The following is a 22,872-nucleotide window of genomic DNA, read 5'->3' on the forward strand; positions in this document are numbered from 1 at the left end:
CGGCAGGGCGGGGCGCGAAGAGTCGCGGCCGGGGTGGTGGCGGTGGCGGCGGGAGATGCGGGCGGCTGCGGGCACCCAGCGGGCTGGGGTCGGCCGCCGCCGCCTTCTTCGGCTCCGCCGCGGTTGTCACCGTGGCTGCCGCGCCGTCCCAGAGGTGCCGGCGTGAGGAAGCGGTGGGTGGACAGCAGCGTCGTGCTCGCGACGGAGACCCAGAGGGAGCCCCGCACGCGGCCTCGGTGAGCGGCGCGCCCCGTCGGGGTCTTGCAGCCGCGCTTCCTGTCCCCTCCGCCCCCAAAAAGGGGAGCAGGAGCCGGCGGCTCGCGGCCCAACAGGAAGCAGGAGCGTGGCGGGGGCTGGGCGGGGGACTGCGGGCGCGCTCCCCAGGGACCCACCCCCAGCGCTATCCCGCCGGGTGCCGCCCTGTCCTGCGGCTCCAGCCCGCGCGCGCAGGTGGACTGGGAAGCGCCCGCCCGCCCCCTTCCTTTCGCCCCTTACCAGTTCTAGCAGATCCCTCGGGCGGAAGGTGGCGGTATTTTTGTTTTTGCTGGGGGAGGGGGCGAAGAAAGCAGCAATTTGGACTCTTTGTGGTGACAGGAAATTGGAAAATGAAAGTACAGTAATTCAGTGCTTACCAGGGCCGGTGAGGTTGCGGCGCTTTCTCCAAACTTTGATCTCTGCGGCACTCGGTCACCGTGCTGCTGCTTCTCCTGAAACTCGCTGTTCATCCGGTGTCAAGTTTCATTTCTTTTTCTACTTCTTGGTAGCAAATCTCGTTGACTTTCCGCTTCACGTGTAGCTGGGCCGGTAGCTTCTTCATTCTTAGGAAGATCAGTTGGAATCTTTGGGGGTGTAATATTTACTGGCCTCGGCAGGTTATAAGAGGTATTGTTGAAGGAAGTAGTCCAGAGGTATACGCACATTTGGCGACTTCTCAGCCTATTGCTACTTCGAAGTTTAGAGTATTTAAATAAAGGCTCGAGTTTTATTCATCAGAACGATTCGCCCATCTCTTAGGTTCGTGGGTCAGACCCTCCGCCCCCTTTTCGTGGTCTTCCACCCACCACCCAACGGAGTGCAAAACTTGGTCCTTCAATATTTAGGACGGTCGGCGGTGTTTTTGTTAAAGTGTAGTATGATTCAGTCCCTCCTCCCATGCTCTCTTTGATTTTATTTAAACATGACAGTTGCGTAAGTGGATTCATTACATTTTAAGGGAAATACTGTCTTCCAATTGTAAAGTAGCAGTATACTTTTAATATTGTCAGTATAGGCTACTGCACAGCTAGACACCTGGTTACTTTTTGACGACAGTTATTTTAATTCAGGACTAGTCTTCGTACATTTTATAATTTGGTTTTGTTTCACTTAAGCAGCACACTGAATTTGGAGACTTTTGGGGGGGTCTTAGCTACTCTTTCTGAAAAACAATTGGCCTATGGGTCACCACAGCAACCAGACTGTGTATTTAAGCATATTTAGGGTGGAAAAGTTTTCATTTAATAGGGACTTTCTTTACCTAACAACTTGTTTCCAGATGCTCACTCTTTCTGTTTCACACAGAGATTAGTCTGCCATCTTTGAAATGTTAAAGTTGAATCAATTATGTTTTTCACCATTTGACCCCTGAAAAGCCAGTCCTTCATTTGGATCAGCTATTTCCCTCCCTCATTATGCTTCTACTAAAACAGACAAACATACAAACAAACTTTTACAACTGTCATTGTAGGAAACCTGAGATTTTTGTGAGAAGGAAAATGAGGGGTTTCTCTTTTTTGACTAATAGGTAGGAAAGATAAAAGTATATTTTTTACTATTTCACCTTTGTAAAATAATAACTGCCTTGAAGAATATTTTCCTTTAGTTCTCTTTTATGACTGAGGAAATCATTGAATTTCAAATTAATGGCACACTTTTAGGAACTAAAATGAAGAGTTCAGCTTAACTTTATACCCAGCCACCCCCAACTTTTCAGTCAAAGAATAACCAGATATCAAAATTGACTGAATAAAATATTTCTTTAAGTACCCTCTGAAGATGTCCATTGTATGTCTTTGTTATTTTTTAGCAAAAGAAAATTCTCTTCCAGTACTCGAGTTAAAAAACACAATGCCCTTTTTCTCATACTCTCAACAGTGCTCTTTCCTGCCGCACTGGGAAGTGCTGAGGAAGCATCGGCCTTTTCCGCAGCAGTTAGGTTCTGCCTTAAAGTACCCAACAGCTGGGCACGCGCGCTCTTCAAACAACCAACTTAGCTGTGGAATAAACCCGCAGCACCTTGGACACACCCGTGCTCGTGGGAACCTCCCCTTTGCTCAGGATGAGACTTGGACGCTCACGGTGGAGCCGTTGATGTTAACTTTGTTTTTCTGCATGTGCAGCCTAGCTGTTGTAAACCTGTAGGGCTCCAGCATTATCTACGGTGACAGGTATTAAGACTCTAATTTTGGTTTTGGGGATTATTCCAAAAACATGGAATTATAAACACCAAATTTGCAGTAATCGTGACTTAATTCTTTCTTCCTCCCCCTCCTCATCTTCCTCTCCACCCTCCTCCCATCACCACCATAGCCTTCACCGTCCATTCCCCCATTCCCACTCCCACTCCTGTAGGCAGTCTTGATATGAAGATGGTATCTGGGATTGTAGAGACTGCATTCTTTGGTTAAGCAAAATTTAGTAGGGTGTAGTTTTAACAGGTTTAGACTAACGAGTAATTGTTTACGTGGGAAATACACATGGTTAAAAAGTAACTTGCCATGGACAGGCACCAGAGGAAGAAAGCCCTCTCTGGTAAACTCAGGGACGTGGCAGGGCACCCCAACTCTGTGCCCCAGTGCTTGGTGGATATAATAATGTAAGCCAGTATTTTAACCTAGATTAAGTGAGGCTTTGGGAGACTGATTTCTAGTGGGCTTGGTTATTTAGCATTAAAGGAGCACGTGTTAGTTGTAGGTTGTTATCACTTAGTATCTAATATGTAATACTTCTTTACAGCTGGCCACGGTATAAGGGCTTTGTCCATCCAGGGAAGTGGTCTCCCTAGTGGACAGAGTGTGTGACCTGTTACGAAAGAGAGTTGGAGTCACGGCCTCAGCCTCTCCGTGAACTCTGTCCCTGGGGGGCTTCTCCCGCTGTGTGTTCTTTGTTGTATTTTCCCATCTCTACTTTCAGACGACAGTAACTCTGCATAATGAGCTTCGAGTGATAACTCTGAGGCCTATTTATTGGAGGACATCCTGAGCGTCTCGGTGAAGTTACAGAAACCCAGATATTAGACATTTTCCCACTACAGTTCCGTATCTCTGCCCTTTGTGGAGGCATATATAGGTGACTGCTAAGGATCCCATCCTGTCTGAGTTATACTTTGTTAGAATTGAGTTTCACAGGCCTAACTTTTATAATATTTGTCGTGTTGACTTGTTTTTAACATCTTTATTGAGGTATAATTCACATACCATAAAATTTGCCTACTTTAACTGTAAAATTAAATGGCGTTAGTATATTCACAGAGTTGTGCCATGACCACCACAGTCTGAGTTAGAATGTGTAAATTACCCCGTGAGCAGTCACTCCCCTGTGTCCTTCCCACCCACTTCCATCCCTTCGCACCCACCCATCTCTCTGTGTCCAGTAGGTGTGCCTCTTCAGGACATTTTATATGAGTGGGATCCTGCAAAATTTGTCCTCTTGTGTCTGGCTTCTTTCACTTGGTACAGTGTCTCCAAGGTCCACCCTTGTTATAGACTCTATCATTACTTCATTCCTTTCTCTGGGTGATCTACTCTTGGGTGGTACTGTTGTACATTTTGCTTGTCAAGTATCAGTGGGTGGACATTCGGGCGGTTCTGCTTTTTTTGGATATTACATGTAATGCTGCTGTGAAGATTCCTGCACAGAGGTCTGTGCAGATGTATATTTTCATTTTGGGGGGGGGGTATGGAGCTACGAGTGGAATTGATGGGCCATACGGTGAATATATTTAGTCTTCAAGAAACTGTCAAAAGTGTTTTCCAAGTGGTTGTACCGCTTTGCGTTCCCACCTGTGATGTGAGCGTTTCACTTTCTGCACATCCTGGCTGACACTTGCTGCTGTTTGTCTTTTTAATTGCAGCCATCCAGTAGGTGTGGAGGGGTATCTGAGCTGGCTTATTTCCATTTCCGTAATAACTAACCATGGTGAGCGCCTTTTCATGTGCTTATTGACAGTTTATCTTTGGAGAAATGTCTTTTTGAATTCTTCACCTATTTTCTGTTTTTTTTTTAATTGTAAGAGTTTTTAAATAATTTTATGATGCAAGTTCCTATAATTTGAAAATATTTTTTCCCATTCTGCAGATTGTCTTCTCACTTGATGGTATTGTTTGCAGCATAGAAGTTCTAAATTTTGATATAGTTTAGTTCGCCTGTCTTTGTAATTTAATGGATTGATTTAATAATTGTTTTCAAGTCCTATCCTGATCCACTGAGACCTCATTTCTAGATTTTAAAAAAAAGGAAGTTTTTGCTTTCATGTGGGTATAGTTTAGAAGTGGGCTTCTTAGCATGTGTTTATATGTATTTGGCCAGAATTTCTGCTCTAAAGTTCTTCCTGTTAAACAGGGTGTTTTGAAGTTTTATGAGAAAAATAACTGAACATTTCCTTGTTGCTCCATTGCCCGAGCCAGTGAAATGGTCATCACCTGGGGTGATTTTTGTTCCCCGGGGGTGGCGGGGGACGTGTTTTTGAAAAGAGTTTATTTATTTATCTTTAGAGGGGAAGGAGGGAGAAAGAGGGAGAGAAACACTGATTTGAGAAACAGCAGCCAGTTGCTACTTGTATGAACCCAACTGGGGACCAAACCCACAACCTAGGCATGTGCCTTGACTGGGATTCGAACTGGTGACCTTTCACTGTGCGGGATGACACCCAACCTACTGAGCCACACTGGCCAGGGCATCTAGACATTTTTGATTGTCACAGTTGGGTAGGAGGTGCCTCGTGAGCAGAGGACAGCGATGCCATTCGTGCACCGGACAGCTTCCAGGAACAAAGAATGATCTGGCCCAAAATATCAGTCATTGAGAAACTCTGGCTGAAATAGGGAGATCCTAAAACTTGAGATATTGAAGGATGTTTCAGGTCGAGTCTTGGACATTAAATAAAGGTTGCTAATCAGACGGAAGGTGGATTGTGGACAGAGCAGTGACAGAACTTGTAAATTAAGTCAGGGACAAAAATTTTGCTGAATTTCCAGGGCTGCCAATTTATGTGTAAGTTGTATTTATGATAATGGAAACTATTTGAAGGAGAAATACCAGTAGAGCAAAAGTAGATTAGATTACTCCCTGTAACCCTGGGGCCACACAGAGACACACGTGGGCACGTCCTGGCAGCTGGGTCAGCTGCGTCGACTAAGCTGGACGCTGCAATGGTGGTCTCCTCGGAGAACACGACAATGAGTCTGTAAGGGAAGTTCAATAACAGCGATCCTCTAGTGACAGTCATCGGACTGCTCCGGTGGAACTAGCGGTATCTCCTAGCAAGGCTTTTCTTAAGTAGTGTGGCATCTTGAGAGTTTGGACTTGATTCTACTGCCTGGGTTTAAATCTCAGCTCCCTCGTTTAATTTACCTTAGACAAATGACTTAATTCTTTTATGAATCAATTCTTTTCTTTAGAAAAGGAGGCTGCAATAGTATCTGTTGTAGAGATGAAAAGAATACATGTGGAGCACTTCAGACAGTGCCTGACAGTGTTCTGGAAGGGCCAGCTGTCAACATCATTGTCTCTCCTCTGTGTGCCTCTTCAGCTCAGTGCTATGGACAGTGCTATCACCCTGTGGCAGTTCCTCCTGCAGCTCCTCCAGGAGCCTCAGAACAAGCACATGATCTGCTGGACCTCTGACAATGGGGAGTTCAAGCTTTTGCAGGCAGAGGAGGTGGCTCGGCTCTGGGGAATACGGAAGAACAAGCCTAATATGAACTACGACAAACTCAGCCGAGCCCTCAGATACTATTACGTGAAGGTAATACACCTCCACCTCAGAACAAGAAGTGTTCCTTCCCTTCTCTGGAATGTCCTGGTTTATTTAATTTTTAATCGAGGTACAGTTGAAATATAACATTACACTAGTTTTGGGTATAAGACAATGATTCGATATTTGTGATTTGACATTGCAAAATCATCACCGTCCTGGTTGATTTTAATCCAGTTTATTTTATAACTTAAGCAGTTTTGGAGTTTGGAGGGACGGAAATGTTCCAGTTGTGTTTCTGCAGATCTCAATGCTCCACTCCCATCACACGTATTTCACTCCGGGTTGCAGTTGCCAAAGCGACAGTCAGTGTCGGGTTGGAGTAAGGGCAAGGCAACTGGAGACTTTGGAGGATAACTGTTCTTGTATATATCCTGATTTACTTTATAAATTGTCATTTATTGTGTTTTAGCTTTTCTTAATTTTTACTCTTTAGTTTAATTCAGAATACACGAATTAGTACCTTACAGCATACCTATTAATGTAGAGAATTGATTTTTTTAGTTAACAGCAGTTCTAAATGCTGTGTTATTTTGAATACACTTTGGGCGCTGAGGTAAAATAAATGGCTCAAATGCATGGAATTGGAATAAGAAGTTGGGATTTTAATTTCTTTCATCTTTAAGTGGTTGATATTTATCAGCTGTGCTGCATGGTGACATGAGGTAAGCAACAACTGGAATTTTTTTTAACTAAAAAAATTTTAAAAAATCCTCACCTGAGGATATGTTCACTAACTTTAGAAAGAGAGGGAAGGGGAGAGAGAGAGAGAGAGAGAGAGAGAGAGAGAGAGAGAGAGAGCTAAAGAGAGAAAGAAACACATACCAAATCGGTTGCCTCCCATGCGCGCCCCACCCAGGAATCAAACCTGCAGCCCTTTGGTGCACAGGATCGTGCTCCCACCGACTGAGCCACTCGGCCAGGGCAATAGCTGGAATTTTTGAAGCAACCTTAGTAGAAGTAAAGTGTTCAATTATTTTTTTGCTGACTCAACATGCGTATGGCTTGTACTTTTGGACTTGTTTTAGATTTCAGGTCAGTGAGTTTTGACTTAGTACACATACTGCTTCAAAGTGTTAAGCAGTTAAAATCTTTCAGCTTTTATTAACATGTTAATTCAGTTGTTAATAAGACATTTAAATGTTCTTAACTTATGTTCCACAATAGTAGGAACTATGTTAAGTATAGCTAGATAATTTAGGTGACTTTGGATAATTTTGAAGCTTGTAAGTAAGCTGCTTGTCAAATAGAGAACATTATCAGGTCAGCTTTTTTTGTGACCTATGGGAGGTAAAGTTGTAAGAATGCATATTTTATTTACCTACAGAATATCATTAAAAAAGTGAATGGCCAGAAGTTTGTGTACAAGTTCGTCTCTTACCCGGAGATTCTGAGCATGGACCCCATGAAGGTGGGCAGGGTGGACGGGGACTGTGAAGCCTTCAGCTTCAGTGAGGTTAGCATCGGCCCCAGAGAAGTGGAGACCGGAGGGAGAGACAAGCCACCGCAGCCAGGGGCCAAGGCCTCCAGCCGCAATGACTACATTCACTCCGGCTTGTACTCTTCATTTACTCTCAACTCTCTGAACGCCTCCAAGAGGAAGCCTCTCAAGTCCATAAAGATCGAGAATCCAGCTGAGAAATTGGCAGAGAGAAAATCTCAGGAGTCAACACCATCTGTCATTAAATTTGTAACAACACCTTCCAAAAAGCCACTGGTTGAACCTGTTATTGCCACCATCTCAACCAGCTCAAGTATTTCTCCATCTTCAGAAGAAACGATCCAAGAGTTGGAGACTTTGGCTTCCCCCAAACTGCCTGCCGTGGAGGCGCCAACCTCTGCCTCCAGCGTAGCTCCCGCTTTTCTCGACACACCTGTCCCCTCCGTGTCCCCTTCCTTTCAGCCTCCTAGAACACCTTCGCCACCACCAAGTTCCAACCCAGACGTCGACACAAACATTGATTCTGTGGCTTCTCAGCCAATGGAACTGCCAGAGAACTTGTCCCTGGAGCCTAAAGACCAGGACTCAGCGTTGCCAGAAAAGGACAAAACAAATAACTCATCAAGATCCAAGAAGCCCAAAGGGCTGGAGCTGGCCCCCATCCTCGTGATCACGGGCAGCGACCCGAGCCCGCTGGGGATCCTGAGCCCGTCTCTCCCCACAGCTTCCCTCACGCCAGCACTTTTCTCACAGGTAGCTTGTGCTTCATCTTGAGTGCCACCGTCGTTTGCATTTACTCATTTTTTTAAACAAATCCAGAGTTATACCCTTAAGTGTTTGTTCTGCTACTTAGGTTTGTCTCAGAAAGGTTTATATGTGACCCTGTGGAAGTAACCCAATTCCTCACCCCAGTTACAGTCTCTAAAACTGAAGGTTTGGAGCACTGTGGTAAAAATTCATTATTTTACAAGTAAAAACATATTATGGTTTTCCGCTTCCTTCTGAAGATAATAAGGCCTCTCCCTGTCTTTTGTATGTCTGTTTTTTTTTGGGGGGGGTTGCTCTGATAAAACTGGTTGCTATCTTATTAAAAAAACAAACAGTGATAATCTCAAATTAGAAAACAGTTGATCCTGAGAACCTTAAGAAAAAGAAATGGTTGATATTGAGTAGCAAGTTTCTACAGTTATCATACCTTGCTTAAATATAGCATTTAAATAGATGGGTTACTCACAGATCTTCTCATTTTTAAGAAAACCACATTTCAGACTCAGTTACCCATTTAAAAATATATGTTTTTTATTGAGTATGCCATTATAGTTGTCCCATTTCCCTCCCTTCACTCCCCTCCACCCTGCACACCCCTCCCACCCACATCCCCCCCCCCTTTAGTTCAGGACCGTGTCAGTTACCCATTATTTTTCCACACATGAATTCAGACTGGTTTTTCTATTTGGGAAAGACCCTACAAAAGAGAATTTAGAAAATATTTTGACTTTTATCTTTCTTAAGCTGTACAAATACTTTCTGAGTTTTTCCTGATGATACAGTTTCAGACTTGGAGAGGTTTCAAGTGGAGAGTGGATGGGATTTGGGTTCGGGGCTGTTTCTGTATCATTCTGCCGGTAAAGCGTAACCCGGATGTGTCATTTAGGGGCTCTTTTTGCTTTGTGTGTTGCAGACGCCCATCTTACTGACTCCGAGCCCCTTGCTCTCCAGCATCCATTTCTGGAGCACCCTCAGCCCTGTTGCTCCCCTCAGTCCAGCCCGACTGCAAGGTGCTAACACGCTTTTCCAGGTAAATGAAAGAAAGGGCTGTCTCTTTTAGGGACCGTGGTAAACGGAGCAAGATGCAAAAGGGCAGTATCCCCCCCTTCGGTTTAAGCATTATAAAACTTCTGTTTAATAGAGATTCTTCAGTTTCGTTTTTGAATTTCTAAGTGCTAATTTCCTAGCCCGTAAACAGCTCAGATAAACATTCACAGCAAAGCTTCCTTCACATTGTTGACTATTATGTACGTTTGAGGTAGACCGAGACTGGTTCTGGGCTGTAGCAGGCTTTGAGCCTGCCCAGTATTTTTTGTCATTTTAAAGTGTAGAAATCCTGTTTTGGAAAAAAGTTGTACATATGTATATGCATTCATACAAACACATATATACATAGTGTTGGGGGTGGAACTCCTGACCGTTAGATTTCCCCTTTTGACTGAGGATTTAAAAACAAATAGAGAAAGCTCTTGAGAATAGTTTATCAAATACTCTTGCTTCCCCTCAGAATTTCTATTTATCAGCATTTTAAATATATATTTTTAAATGAATATTATCTCTTAACCAAGATCTTAGGAAAAAGTCTTAGCGATTTTAACTATTATTTTGCCCCCAAACATCTAGACTTTATAACTTATAGTCTTTCTTATGATTGATTCATCCACTCATCCAGGGGTGACACGCTGGAAGATTTTTTTTTAAAGAGGGAGAGAAGCATCAATATGTGATTGCCTCTCATGTGTCCCCCACTGGGGACCTGGCCTGCAACCCAGGCACGTGTCCTGACTGGGAATCGAACTGGTGACCCCCCACTTCACAGGCTTGTGCTCAATCCACTAAGCTACGCCATCCATGGCCCCTGGAAGATTTTCTTACATTTTTGTAATTTAACTTTTTTTTTTCTTTTGGGGAATGAAATGTTAAAGAAAAAGAAGAAAACTAAAAATCCTTCTACTTCTGCATTTTTTGACAAAGTTCTAAGTTATTGAGCAGAAAGTGTTGGGAATTTTTCTCATTTCCTCCTCTGCCGCTCACACATGGATAATTGGGTTACAGGGTGAACCTGAGGCCTCAGCCACATGTGGTGCCTGGCAGTCTCCTCTTGGAGCCCCCAGTAGGAGTGTCTCAGGGTGTGTGGTGGGGGCCCTCGGGGGTGAGCATCCTGCAGCTGTTTGCACCAGTTATAAATAGAGCTAATAGGTGGGAATCTCTTTCTGCGCCTCTTTTTGACAGTCCATGATATGCTTTATAATTGAATATACTCGGTGGTGCATGTTGTCATTTACTGAACTTTCTAAAACCTTCCTTTTAAGTTCAGTGTAACCCTGTGCACCTTGGGGAGTGAGGGGAGGCGTGGGTTTGTGCTTTCCATTCCATCAGGCAGCCCGGAAAGTGTTAATATTTAACCTTCTTTCTTCACAGCTTTTGCTGTGACATTGTATTCTTTCATGATAAACAGTTACTGGTTTGTCCAGGGAGCCACTGCTGGTGGCTCTTGTGTTCTGCCCCAGGAAGCGAGGAGGGACAGAAAGTGTTGTTGAGTACAGGATGATAATGTGTTCTGTTTTTCTTCCTCAGTTTCCTTCTGTTCTGAACAGTCATGGGCCTTTCACTCTGTCTGGCCTGGATGGACCTTCTACCCCTGGCCCATTTTCCCCAGATCCTCAGAAAACATAACCTGTGCACTTGCAGAATGAGAGAACCAAGGACTAAAGACACGGACACTGGGCATGGTTACATTTGGAGTGAGCAATCGGTGGTTCCACAGTGCTGATGACAGACTCGTGTGACCTTTGCCATTCCCATTGAAATGCCTTTTTAGGATTCCCTTCCAGTAAGACTCATGTTGGACTGTGTTTAAAAAATGCCTTAATTGGAGTCCAAACTCCACCTCCCTCTTTTGCTCTCTTTTCCCCCCAAATATTTTGAGCTTTGTATTAAAGGCATTTTTGGTGGGGTTTAGCAGCTAGCTATGCTTTGCAAGAGCGAGTAAGAACAAAGTTCCTCCTCCTGCCTTACTAAAACCCTTTGGCCCAAAAAAATACACACTCAAAGTATATTATTTAAAGAAATACTGGTTAAATGAAATCAGCCATATCTCAAAGACAAGTGTGCACTGTTGAGTGACTAAAGGTGAGCTATGATAAGAAATAGGGGAGGAAGAATCCTTTCTGCTCACACAGAGGAAGATGAGAGCAGTACTCTTGGGGCCATGCTGGTTTGCGGTGTGCTCTAACCTGTGTGAAGCGACTCCACAGAAAGGCGTCTTACATGTATACAGGGTGGGTCTCGGCCAGACGTGCAGCCTTGTCTGAGCCTGCCGACAGAGCAGGGAGGTGGTCTGATTCCGAGTGGGGAGATTTTTCAGCCTGGGGTTTAGGAGTGTTTGGAACAGCCGCGAGAATGGGGGGCCCGTATCCGGCCCAGGAATGCTGGCCGCTCTCCGCGTGCTGTGGATACGCACTCCAGTGCGGCATGGCAGACAGCGGCTTGGAGGAGAGTGTGCCCAGGTTTTGAAGTTTGGAGGCGTCTCAAGAGTGAACGAGTCAGTCGAATAATGAAACAACATGGAGGGCTTTTCCCAGTCAGAGGCTTACCTGGCACGAAGGACCCTTTCTGTTTACCGTTCATTTCACCTCATTTTCTGCGGTGGAGGTAATCTTTCCAGTTTAAGGTTGTGAGAGGTCATGATAGTTTTAAAGATATAATTAGGAAGATGAAAAGCAATATGAGGCTTCCAAATCTGTAGTGAGGAAAAGATATGCTTACTTCTTTGAAACTTTCTTTTTAGATTAGGGAGGAGCAGAGTTCATTTGGAAACCCTCCTACATAGGCATTAGATTGCTCATATTAGTAGAGAAAAATTTAGGCCTTTGTCTCTACATTACCCAATTTATAAAGTATTACCTTATGGTAACTAATGCCAGGTGCAGACAGCTTTGTCGATCCCGCCAAACGGAATTGATACCAGCATGTCAGTGGAATCTTGAAAGTCCTGACTTTAAAGTCCAGTATTAGATATTATATACGGCTCCTACCCCCACCACCGCTGCCCATTAAACTACTTTTACAACCCTGGAGATAGTTCCTGTGATCCGATCACATGAACTAAATGAACGAGGGAGCAATGACGAGAGCTCAAGTGACACTGAAAGGAATCGGCATCTTCCAGATGGGTAACACTGTGAATGAGGTTAGGTGCAGGGTGGAGGAGCTCCCGGGCACGACTCCCCTGCTGGTTCAGCGACAGCAGCGGGACAGTGTTCAGGGAGCTGCCTTTGACTCTGGAGCGTGGGAGACCCGTGCTGCTCCGTCTGTGGTCCTTGGCTGACGGGCCTGTTCCAGAGACGTGCAGTAGTCGTGTGGAAAGGCGGTCCTGTTAGTGGTGACGCGGGACAGACTTACTGGACTTCTCCCCGTGTTGAATCTTGCAGCGCACATGCCTGTTTGAAATTGGACCTCTCAGCAGCACTTTGGAATAGTTTCATCAATATTAGGTTGATTAACGTTTTGTACATTAAATAAGTAAGTATTGATGGATTGACTTAACTAGATATTTAACATTTTGAAAGCACAAAAAAAATTTTTATCTTTTGGTATTAAAGGAGAAAAGCCATTGGTCTGGTTTCCCAGGTGTTGCCTTTCACATCTAACTGCCTCTGGGCAGTGAGGACACTGTTGAAAGTGAGTCACAGTGGCTTCCTGCGGACGAGTTTCAGTGAGTCCTCCGTCTGCGAGCCTGTTCTGGAGCCTCTGAGAGGCGTGGGCCACAGGAGGCCGATGGTCGCCTGCTTTCTCTTTGAAATTAGTTAATCTGGGGAAGCATTTGTGCGTGCACATGTGTGTGTCTTTTTTAAATGGAAGTTTACAACCTTAGCTCAAGTGTATGAGGCAGGCCATTCTACGTGTAAACTACCTCCTTCCTGGAACAGTATCAGCTTTATATATTTTGAAAATCCACAGAGTTCTTAGAACCCAGAGGTGACATACCACTTAACATCAGTATTCACTGGAGAGACATACTTGGTAGCTGTAGCTGAGGCCATCGCCGGCCGCCTTGCCAGGATGAATGCTGCCAGGATGAGTGCTGGTGGGCAAAAGTGGTCTAAGGTAACAGGGGAGCAGGTGGAGTGAGTTTTCAAGGCATCTGCCATGATTATCTCAGCTTTCCCTCTGCACTGGTCCAGATCTACTCAGTGGTATGCTGGGAAATGTTTAACTGCCAGGCTCTTGGAAGGGAAAGAGAGCCTTACATTGTAGCATTTGCTGATTTCCAAGGTGCAAATTACTCCCCATCTGGCCGAAGCTACCACCTTGGCACCGCGAAGGGATGAGCACAGCCGCCTGCTCAGCCAGCAGCCACTGCATTTGCTCCACCCGGGGTGGGTTTCATGTAACTTCTAAAGCATCTTTTTTTCAATGCTGACTTTTAAAAATACAGAATTGAAGTCACATGTCTGACCTCAGTGGTCTCTATTCCATGTCTGTCACAGTGCTTTTGTGACGTCAGACTCCTGGTGTATTTTGTGTGTTCAAAGAAAGATGGGAACAGCTGCTGATTTTTAAAAATTTGTATGTAATGGAAAAATCCAGAAGCCCTGAAAAGGTCAGCCTTACACTTCTTAAGAGTTAAAATATAGGCTTAATTTTTCTACATTTTATGGCTAAAAGATAGGCGTGACTTTTTTGTCTTCAAGTTTTGATGGCCATGAGCCTATGTAATAAAAGGGTACTGGAGTTTTTAAATTTAAGCTGAAAGAATTCCTTGAAGATTTACATACTATTTTCAAGGTCAGAAAGGCAGGGCTGACGTGTTGGATCTGTTTACCTGGCACACTTTCTAGTTTTCTCCGAGCTGTGAGTCCCTTAGGCGGAGAAGGGAGAGCAAGTCAGAGGCTTGGTTCAGGAGCTGGGACCGCAGGCTGCTGGCAGCTCAGCCGCCACACCACCCACCTCTGGCCCTGCATGATGTCCAGTTGAATGGTGCTGTTTCATCCTGATCACAGTTCGTGTTAGGATTCTAGTTCTAGAGGCAGTTTTCTGTGTTTCTAGTGACTTTAAGCACATCAGAGACCCTCACTGTCACTTCAGAAAATCAGTCTCCACCCTTTTTGCACATGCACCTTGATCAGTACGAGCTTTTGAACACAGATATCCTAGTGCAAATTCACATGTATATATGTTAAGTTGTATACTGCTCTTCTAAAGTAATATGCACATTCTAGGACACACACAAAAACAGAGATAGGATGGCTAGAAAATAAGTGTCAAGTAGGAGTTCTGATGTTTCTTCCTGCACCCAGCGGGCTGGCAACACGCTTTCTGTAACAACACCGACTCAGAACGTTGTCTGACCTGCGGGAAAAGGCATGGATGCTCTTGTCCTGACGTACGAAGAAATCCTTCTGTATTTGATCTGATTGTCATGTAAAATCTCTAGTAGAGATTTGGGATTTTTCAGGGGAAAATTCATGCTAATTCTTTTTCTTAAGTCACCGAGTAGCCCATTGCCAAGTGCTTTCCAGGGCCTCGCGCACACTGCTTTGGGCGGCCTGTCGTTGCCTTTCTCTTCATACCAGGTTCGACTCTGATGCACTTTTATTTTACTAGTCTGCTTACAAACCTCTTTCGGTCTTATTAGTGTTACATTTTACTAATAAAGTGAGAATTATTTCAAATTGCTGTATGTTAAAATACATAATAATCTCTGTTTTACTGCTGTGTTAGTAAGGTTTTTGGGTAACGTTTCAGCATCTGAAGATGAAATACTTTCCTTGGCAGGCCCACTCTGTGTACCCCTCCACTCACCATGTGAGTCTTATTTATCCCTGCCAGACATCTAGAACCGTGCTCAGGGGCCGTTCTCAGGTGTGTGAACTGGCGTGGGGGCAGATGCGGGGCTCTGAGCAGAACCCTGGAGCTCGGAAGAATTACCGACCCAACGGGAAACTGAGAAAGACTCATGGTGTTACAGTCCGTTACCTGAGGTGCGACAGAGTAGATTATTTCCGAAAAGGAACTGAGAAGGTAATTGTTTAATCCGCAGTAGTGAAGTGGAGGAAAACCAGAGGCGCACCTCTTCAGCAGGCGCTCTGACTGGAGAATGGTTGCTGTGGAAGGTGTTGCGTTCATTACCGTCCTGCTTTTGGGTCAGCAAGTCAGTGTTTTCTTGCCGTTCTCAGTGCTGCTGGCATAGCCTGAAACCAGGTGCTCTGTTACTGCTCTCAGGTCATCAGAAGTCAGTGTTTTAGTCTTCGAATCTAGAGATCTTGTGGGTGGTAGTGTATTAAGCAAGAAGAGAAGGCGGTTTGATTTCATTTCTCATACTTGATGGAACCTGTTAGTATAAAAGTCATGTTTTGACCTGTGAACAGAGCAGATCTGAAGGGTGAGTTGTTGATGTAGTATAAATGTTCCATTCGAAGCTGCCAGTTTCTTCAAGCCGCTTTTCTGAAGAAGAAAAAAAAAAGCAATAGGTTGACAGCCAGCCAGAAAATGGCAATTTCTAGGGTGCTGTCGTTCACACCGGGCCGTTGTGGGAGACGGGGATCCAGAGTGGTTCGAGTCGAGGGAAAGGTCGGCTTCAGCTTTCCGTGGAAACCAGGAGGTTCCGGCTGCCGCTAACATCATCTACAATGAAACCTTGAACCAGGAAATTCATGAGGGATACAATCAAACATTGTAAATCTCTTGAACTCTCTAATCTTTTGAGTATAATATACAGCAGGAAGTTTTGTGAGGTTTAAAATTTTAGTTTTAAATACCTAATTAGGAGACTAGAGCATTTCTTTCCAAATATTTTGACTTATGGGCTGAGTACATATATGTGTTTATATACTGATGTATTGGCTGAGTGTGTGTGTGTGTGTATAAAATAAATCTGTTTTTCAGAGGGAACATACTGTTTATCCTCTAGGATGGCTCCTAGGCTATTTTGTACTAAAACTTAAAAAAAATTGGCGCACTTTGCAATTGCCACTTTTAAAAAATTAATGCCTTGCACATTTCAGTTTTTTTAAATGCATAGACTCATAGGCCTTAAAGACCATTTGCTTGCCAGCCTTTAGTAACTTGGCGCCAGGTCTGATGGCTGCCGAACAGGTCATCTTCAGCTCCTAGTTCATGTCTTACGGGGCAAATGAGGATGTCCCTTCTTAGAGTTTCTTCATTTACTTTTGCTTTTGTGTAGAACCCATATTATGTTGGGTTCTGAGTTTCTCAAAGGAGAGGTTGATGTGAGAAGTAGTGTTTCTGAAATACCGATCCAACCGTGGACTGATCCGATAGTGAAGGGATTCTGGCATTGCAGCCCGGTCATCCTCGTGAACTGGCATAAGTATCAGCAGGAACCTCAGAGCATCGTGGGCCGAATACTGTCCACTTTCCCTTGCTTTCCATCCCATCAGGGCCCACTCTGGGTCTTGTCCCTTCTAAGGGTTCTGAGCCCTGCTCGGACAGGCCTGGGATCTTCTGGACGTGGGTGGGGGTGGCGGCGCCCTGTGGCTGGGCCGGAGTTCTCGCCATAGAAAACATTCAAGTACGCCTAGAGTTCAGGGGCGAGAATGCCATCTATTGGTATTAAATCAGTTGGCACTTTGGGGGACACCATTATTAGCACTGTTTTATTTTTAATAACTGGAAGCACTTAATGATTATTTTGTTAGTTTACTTTCAGCTTTGAGGGTCAGGGAAGTAGGGTTTATTTCTCACTTATGTTTTCTGGAACTTAAGACTGTTTGAAGAGGAGATGAGCGGATTACCCAAGCAGCCTTTCTTCTGGTTCTCTACTATGCCCTTTGACTAGGATGTTTCAGAATAATTAACAAGCGTTAATATTTCGCTTTGCAGAAATGTGTGACTTTTAATGATCTACAATTGATGTATTGTAGCCAACTTCGTAAACTGTTCAATTTTAAGTTTCTTTTCTGTTTAATCATTGTTGTTTGTGTATGTTATGTAGGGGACAGAGTTCCTTTTCAGACATTTCATATTTTTTTGTTGGGGCAGTGGTCCCAGTGGCCTTTATATGTACATAACAGTCATTGCTTTTGCGATAAAGTAGCAAGTTTGATGAACTTCCCTGCTCAGCGTCAGTGAAATTAAGATGCATATAAGTAAAGACAGAAATCAGGACAATTAGTTTTTGATTACTTAAGGCCAGTTTGTCCAGTTTGGCCGTCCAGCCTTCTCTAACTGCAGTCCTGTCTCTTTTCTTTGCCTTCTGGCAGTGTAGTTAACCTTTGTTCACATGTAAGTCCAGTCATTTTGCTACTGCTTAGCTTTGGTTTGAGGCAATAAAATTTTTTACTAAAATTAGCTTTTTAAAATTGTGCCCTTTATTCACCAAATAATCAAGTTGGCTAAAAGTAAAAAGTGTATAACAAACAATTTTTTTATGAGTCCTACTGGACCTTCAGGTGTGGACATTACTTGAAAATTAAAAGCTCTCTTTTAATAATAAACTCGTTATCTTATCCACCCAGTCTGTAACTCGGAGGGAGGGTCTGTGCGGAGCCCGCACAGAAGAGGTGCCTCTTTCAGGTCGGGGTCTCGGCGTTGGGCCGCGTGGTGGCAGGGACTTGCCAGGGCGCTTTTCTTAAACCCAGGTCTTTCCGCTGGGAAGACAGTTCATTTTTTATTTCCCTTCTTGTGTATTTTATTGAAATCTGTCTCATAATACCCCTTACCCATCACTTTTGTATAAACAGAATGCTTATATATCAAATGCAAGTGCATACCTACCCAAAGGGAAGAACAACTGTTAAAGTTACTGTTAGAGTAACTTGTCTTCATTTCATTGTCATTTACATCAGGGAGACTTTCAAAGGTTTAAAAATCACTTTTTTTCTTTTTTTCCAAAAAAGCAATTAAAAAGATGGTAACTGCTAACATGTATTAAAATTGCATTAATTTTGTTGTAACTGAGAGAGGCTGCCCATCTCTTCCGGCCAGGCAGTCTGGCCTCACCAGCCTGCGGGGAAACAAAGGGGTGTTGTTTCAGAGTTGACGAGGGTGCCTGTGGCCAGGGTCCTGCGTTCTGTTCATCGGCGACAAGAAACTTTGCCCCAGGTTTAGGTGGGTGAAGGGGCTGGTGTGCCAGCACCGCGAGGGCTTTATAAGGTGCTGCTTGTCAAAGACAAAAAGTGTTCCTTCCGACGTGGTAACGGTTGCTCTGAATAACTAATCAGGTGATCCTTGTTTTTTTTTCTATTGCTTTGAATTTTATGCAAAGATTTTTTAAAAATTCTGAAATGGTGATATGCATCTTATTAGAAAGATGATACATTAAAAATATTTTATGTAAGAACTGACAGGAATTTGCTTTGTATAATGGCTAGCTAGCTTTAAGAAAGCATTGTAGAAAATTTATTAAAGTCCAAAATTATATAGGTATGTTAATAGATATACGTGCAACTAGATATGGACAACTGTATTTTTTTAAATAAATATTTTTAACAAAATGACTTTCTGAATGGATTCTTTGTTTCCCTCCATCTTTTGGGTGGTCCCTGTGTGTATTACCATCCATTCGAATGTGGGTAAAGAAGGGGTTCCATTGCCCAGTGGTGATCATTGAAACCCGGCCTTTAACTATGTGATGTGTTAAAATACTTAAAACTCGAGTTGGGATAAGTAGTGAACAGGGGAGACTGTAAAATGATTGCTGATAGGAAAGGGGATTGAAAGAGAATTGACGGGCTAGAAAGATTATTCACCATGTGAAATCTCTTCATTTGACTTTTAAATTTTAAATAAAACATTTTTAAAAAGTTAAAAAGTTTTTTAATTAGTTGCTTTTATTCTGTTGTAAGAAGCAACTTTGGCTTATTTCTGCTCTAGGCCCTGTTTTTTTGGGGGGTGTAGTTTTTTTTTTTTTAAGATTTTATTTATTTATCCTTACAGGGGAAGGGAAGGAGAGAGGGAGAGAAACATCAGTGTATGGGTGCCCCTCCTGGGTCCCCTGCAGGGAACTGGCCTGCAACCCAGGCATGTGCCCTGACTGGGAATCAAACTGCGATCGTCTGGTTCGCAGGCCCGCGCTCAATCCACTGAGCTACACCAGCCAGGGCTTGCTGTAGTTTTTGATATTAAAAACTGGAGCTTTCAGCCCCTGACCAGTGTGGCCCACTTGGTTGGGCGTTGTCCTGCCAAGCGAGAGGTTGCTGGTTCGGTTCCCTGGTCGGGGGCATAGGAGAGACAACCGATCGATGTTTCTCTCCCTCCCATCCCCTCTCTCCCTTTAAAACAAAACAAAGCACCACACAAAGAAAAAAAACACTGGAGATTTCAGTTCATTTAGCAAATGAAATTAGGCTTTTTCAGAACTGGGTTCAGGGGCAGGAGTAGGGGTAATAGGTGGCAAAATCTCACTGGAGAGGTCTGTTTCCTGTCTCCGGGTAGAAATGACAGGACGGAGTAGCACATGAGTAAACGGGGACAGCCGCTGACTGACCCTGCAGAGGTGTCGCTTCCGTGCAGGTCACTGAGCAGTGTGCAGCGCAGCCGGGTGATGGCTTCTGAGCACTGCCGATTCCTCCGAACCGCTGCTCTCAAGACGCCTGACCTGCGTTGGTGCTTGCAGGAGGCCGAATAAGTGTGGGAAGCGGGGCGTCACCTCTTGCGATCCAGAAAGCGTATTAGGATATTAAAAGCTCTAAGAAGCCCTTCAGTTAAAAAAACCCTATTTATGCACCATTTTCTAAGGTTTCTGACTGTTGACACATCCCCTTTTGAGAGGCGTAATATCTGTTTTGCAACCACTTTTTGTGTTTTGTTGGGTAATTTTCCAGGGTTGGCACAATCAGGTAGGAGACAATCATTAACACAAGATTTCACGTGGATTCTCTCTGCAAAGCACGACACTTACTGGAATATGCCTTGTAATCGGGAGTCCACAGAGGTGACTTTCTTTGAAGTAACCTTTCCCCAACACCATCCAAATAAGAGGACAGAGTGTGATGAAAAGTCAACCAGCAAAGAGAGGTTCTAATAGGTGGGAAGCATCAGTGCCAGGAGGTTGCCGGAACCTCAGAGTGGGCTTCATGATTTCCACGTATTGTGAACACATGGCTGCGGACAGAACCCCCTCTCCAGTCAAGGTCCTTCTCCGTGTTGCCACAACCACTGGGGATATTTAGTCCTCGGTGGACCTGGTGGGAGCACTGAGTACTTTCTCCCGAGCAGCTCTTCCCACAGGGAACCCACATTCCTTCAGGAACCCACATTCTCCCCTGAACGTCTGGTACTTCTCTCCTTTTTCTCTTCTGGATTCTATCCTGGTCTCAAACCTCTAGGTGCTGAAGAACCTCAGGGCTCAATCTTCCAATCTCTACGTTGACTCCCTAGGTGGTCTGACTCAGCCCCACCCCCTACACACTCTGTGTGGCCATGAAATGTACATCTCCAGGCTTGAGTTTCTTTTAACCTCTAGACTATCTCCCAGCCTTTGACACTTCCAAACCAGAACTCTGTAGCCCATTGTCTTCCAGTGTTGAGTGGCTTCCTCACATACCCAGAACCCAGTGCCTTAGGGTCGGCCCTGAGTCCCATCTCTCTCTCTCTCTCTCTCTCTCTCTCTCTCTCTCTCTCTCTCTCTCTCTCACACACACACACACACACACACACACAATTTAGTAGATTGTCAGTTTGACTTTCAGAACAGAGCTCTAACCCACACTGTCCAAGCCACCATCTCCTGTGTAGTTTATTGCCATTGTAACTTGGCCTGTGCCCACTAGTTCATCCCTGCCCCATGCCTGCTCACAACTCCCCTAATAATCTCCTGTAACTAAAAGGAAAAAAATCCATATTCCTAACGTGGCTGATATGATCTGGCCCTTACCTTCCCCTTCAACCTATTGCCTGCTGTTCTTCCCCTCCCCCACTGCACTGATGCACACTGGCCTGCTTGCTGGTTGGTCCTCAAGTGCAAGCATGCTGAGTCTAAGGCCCTTGCACTTGCTGTGTCCCGCTGGATGCGATCTTTCCCGGGTACTTGGATGGCTCACTCCTGCATGTCATTCAGGTTTCTGCACAAATGGTACCTCCTTAGAAAGGCCTTCCGAAGCATCTCTTGACACTCCCTCTTCCACCTCCCCTGCTTTATTTTTATGGCACTGAATCATCCCTCATCCTGTGGCATGCTGTCTCTGTCTTCAGCTGCAGTACAGTCTGTGAGGCAGGGACTCCCTGGTCATTTCCTGCTCTATCTCTACATGTAGATGAGTGCCTCGAGGACAGCAGGTGCGAAACACATGGTTTTGAGTGAGTGCATGGATTCTCCCAAACGTCTGTGTCACCGTGCCTTCCACCAGGGAGTCTGGTGTACTGATGGGCTGGATCCCACACCTAAGTGCAGAGGGGGGTCTGGAAAGAGGGCAACCGCACAGCACCCTGGAACATCCCAACTCTCACCAAGAAGATGCGAAGAAAGCCCTGCTTGCCCTGTGACTGCGTTTGCAGTGTGGCGTGAAAACCCGCCTGCCTGTCCTGATTCCGATGATACGTGAGAGAGGGTGGTGGTTCTCGGTTCTTCACATGACGGTTTCATTTCCTCTACAGTATCGACCAGGTGAACCCACAGTATGAGTGAGACCTGTCTTCAGGGAACATTTGGTCATTTGTTTCTGGGCTTCTGCAAATAAGGATCGACCGTCCTTGGTAACAGATAACACACTCAATTTAAAGCATTTTATTTTAGAAAAGGCAGTCTTAAATTTGTTTTCAGTTTTATTTTCTATATTCGCAAATTAATACTGATCACCTTAGATACAGCCATTGACAACTCTTTCTAAATCTGTATAAAAGGGATGCTTTCTTGAAAACCCATGAGAAAAATCCAACTGTTTCCTTTTCGCCCAGGTCAGCCCCTCACTGCAGCTGGCTGCACGTTTGAGTCTGCAGGCACCTAATGCCTCCCTGTGTTTACAGACACAGTTCACACCGGAGCCCTGGGCCACCGGCTTTCAAAAGAGTCGGGACCTGTTTGGCTAACAGTAAATATGTAACAAACACATGAATGATTTCTAAACTGCTTATAGGTTTTAAAAATAAAAATTGCCAACATTTATGAAGCAATTTCTATGTCAGGCATATAAGAATTGATTTATACAAATTCACTTAATTCTTTTAGAATTCCTTTGAGGTAGGGTAAGATTCTTTTAGAAGTGTCACTTTAGAGATTTTTAAAACAAGCAAAGCTGGAAGGGCCTCAGCGACCTCTCTGCCACAGGGACAGACGCTGAGACCAGCTCTTGAACCGGTCTCTGGACGGCCGGGCTCTCACCGCTGCACCATGCTGCTGGCAGGCAGAGCTGGCTTACGGGACAGTGCCCACAGTTCCCAGATAAACTTCTAATGTTGGGCACGTGAACCACAGCACTTGGACTGGTTACTGAGAGTCACGATCCACTTGTTTTATACATGAACATTTGTATATACACAAGTGCAGACGAACTAGCACGCAGTCCCTGTAACAGCCACTTCACAACTCAACACAATCGCTGTCCCTCTCCAAGTCACTGAGTTTGCCTTCTCTGCGTTACCACAGGATTTGCTTGACAGACAGGCGTAGCTTTCTGTATACTACACAGCTCGAATTGTTCCAAAATCCTGTTTTTGTTAAAGAACTTGACATGGTACACAGGCATAC

The 22,872-nt window shown here is 44.5% G+C and overlaps 1 protein-coding gene across 4 annotated transcripts; it reads left to right on the forward strand.

Moving 5' to 3' along the window:
• ELK4 (ETS transcription factor ELK4) lies at nt 1-18,684 on the forward strand. 4 transcript variants are annotated; one of them, XM_037155430.2, is made up of 7 exons: nt 1-236; nt 2,134-2,426; nt 4,112-4,176; nt 5,789-6,004; nt 7,341-8,207; nt 9,136-9,252; nt 10,800-18,684. In XM_037155430.2, the coding sequence occupies exons 3-7, from the start codon at nt 4,174-4,176 to the stop codon at nt 10,896-10,898; spliced, it is 1,302 nt and encodes a 433-aa protein (XP_037011325.2). In that variant the 5' UTR covers nt 1-236; nt 2,134-2,426; nt 4,112-4,173; the 3' UTR covers nt 10,899-18,684. The 4 variants fall into 4 exon arrangements, with proteins under 4 accessions (XP_037011325.2, XP_053523890.1, XP_037011326.2 ...); XM_053667915.1 differs by lacking the exon at nt 4,112-4,176; XM_037155431.2 differs by lacking the exon at nt 2,134-2,426.
• The last annotated feature ends 4,188 nt before the right edge of the window (nt 18,685-22,872 follow it).

The sequence above is a fragment of the Artibeus jamaicensis genome, unplaced genomic scaffold (genome assembly GCF_021234435.1).
Source record: "Artibeus jamaicensis isolate MK-2021 breed Jamaican fruit bat unplaced genomic scaffold, CSHL_Jam_final contig_475, whole genome shotgun sequence".
Classification (NCBI taxonomy): domain Eukaryota; kingdom Metazoa; phylum Chordata; class Mammalia; order Chiroptera; family Phyllostomidae; genus Artibeus; species Artibeus jamaicensis.

Coding starts and splice junctions, on each gene's coding strand:
- ELK4 (XM_037155430.2), top strand. Junction 6,005..7,340: donor TCAGATACTATTACGTGAAG/GTAATACACCTC, acceptor ATTTACCTACAG/AATATCATTAAAAAAGTGAA. Junction 9,253..10,799: donor GTGCTAACACGCTTTTCCAG/GTAAATGAAAGA, acceptor TTTCTTCCTCAG/TTTCCTTCTGTTCTGAACAG.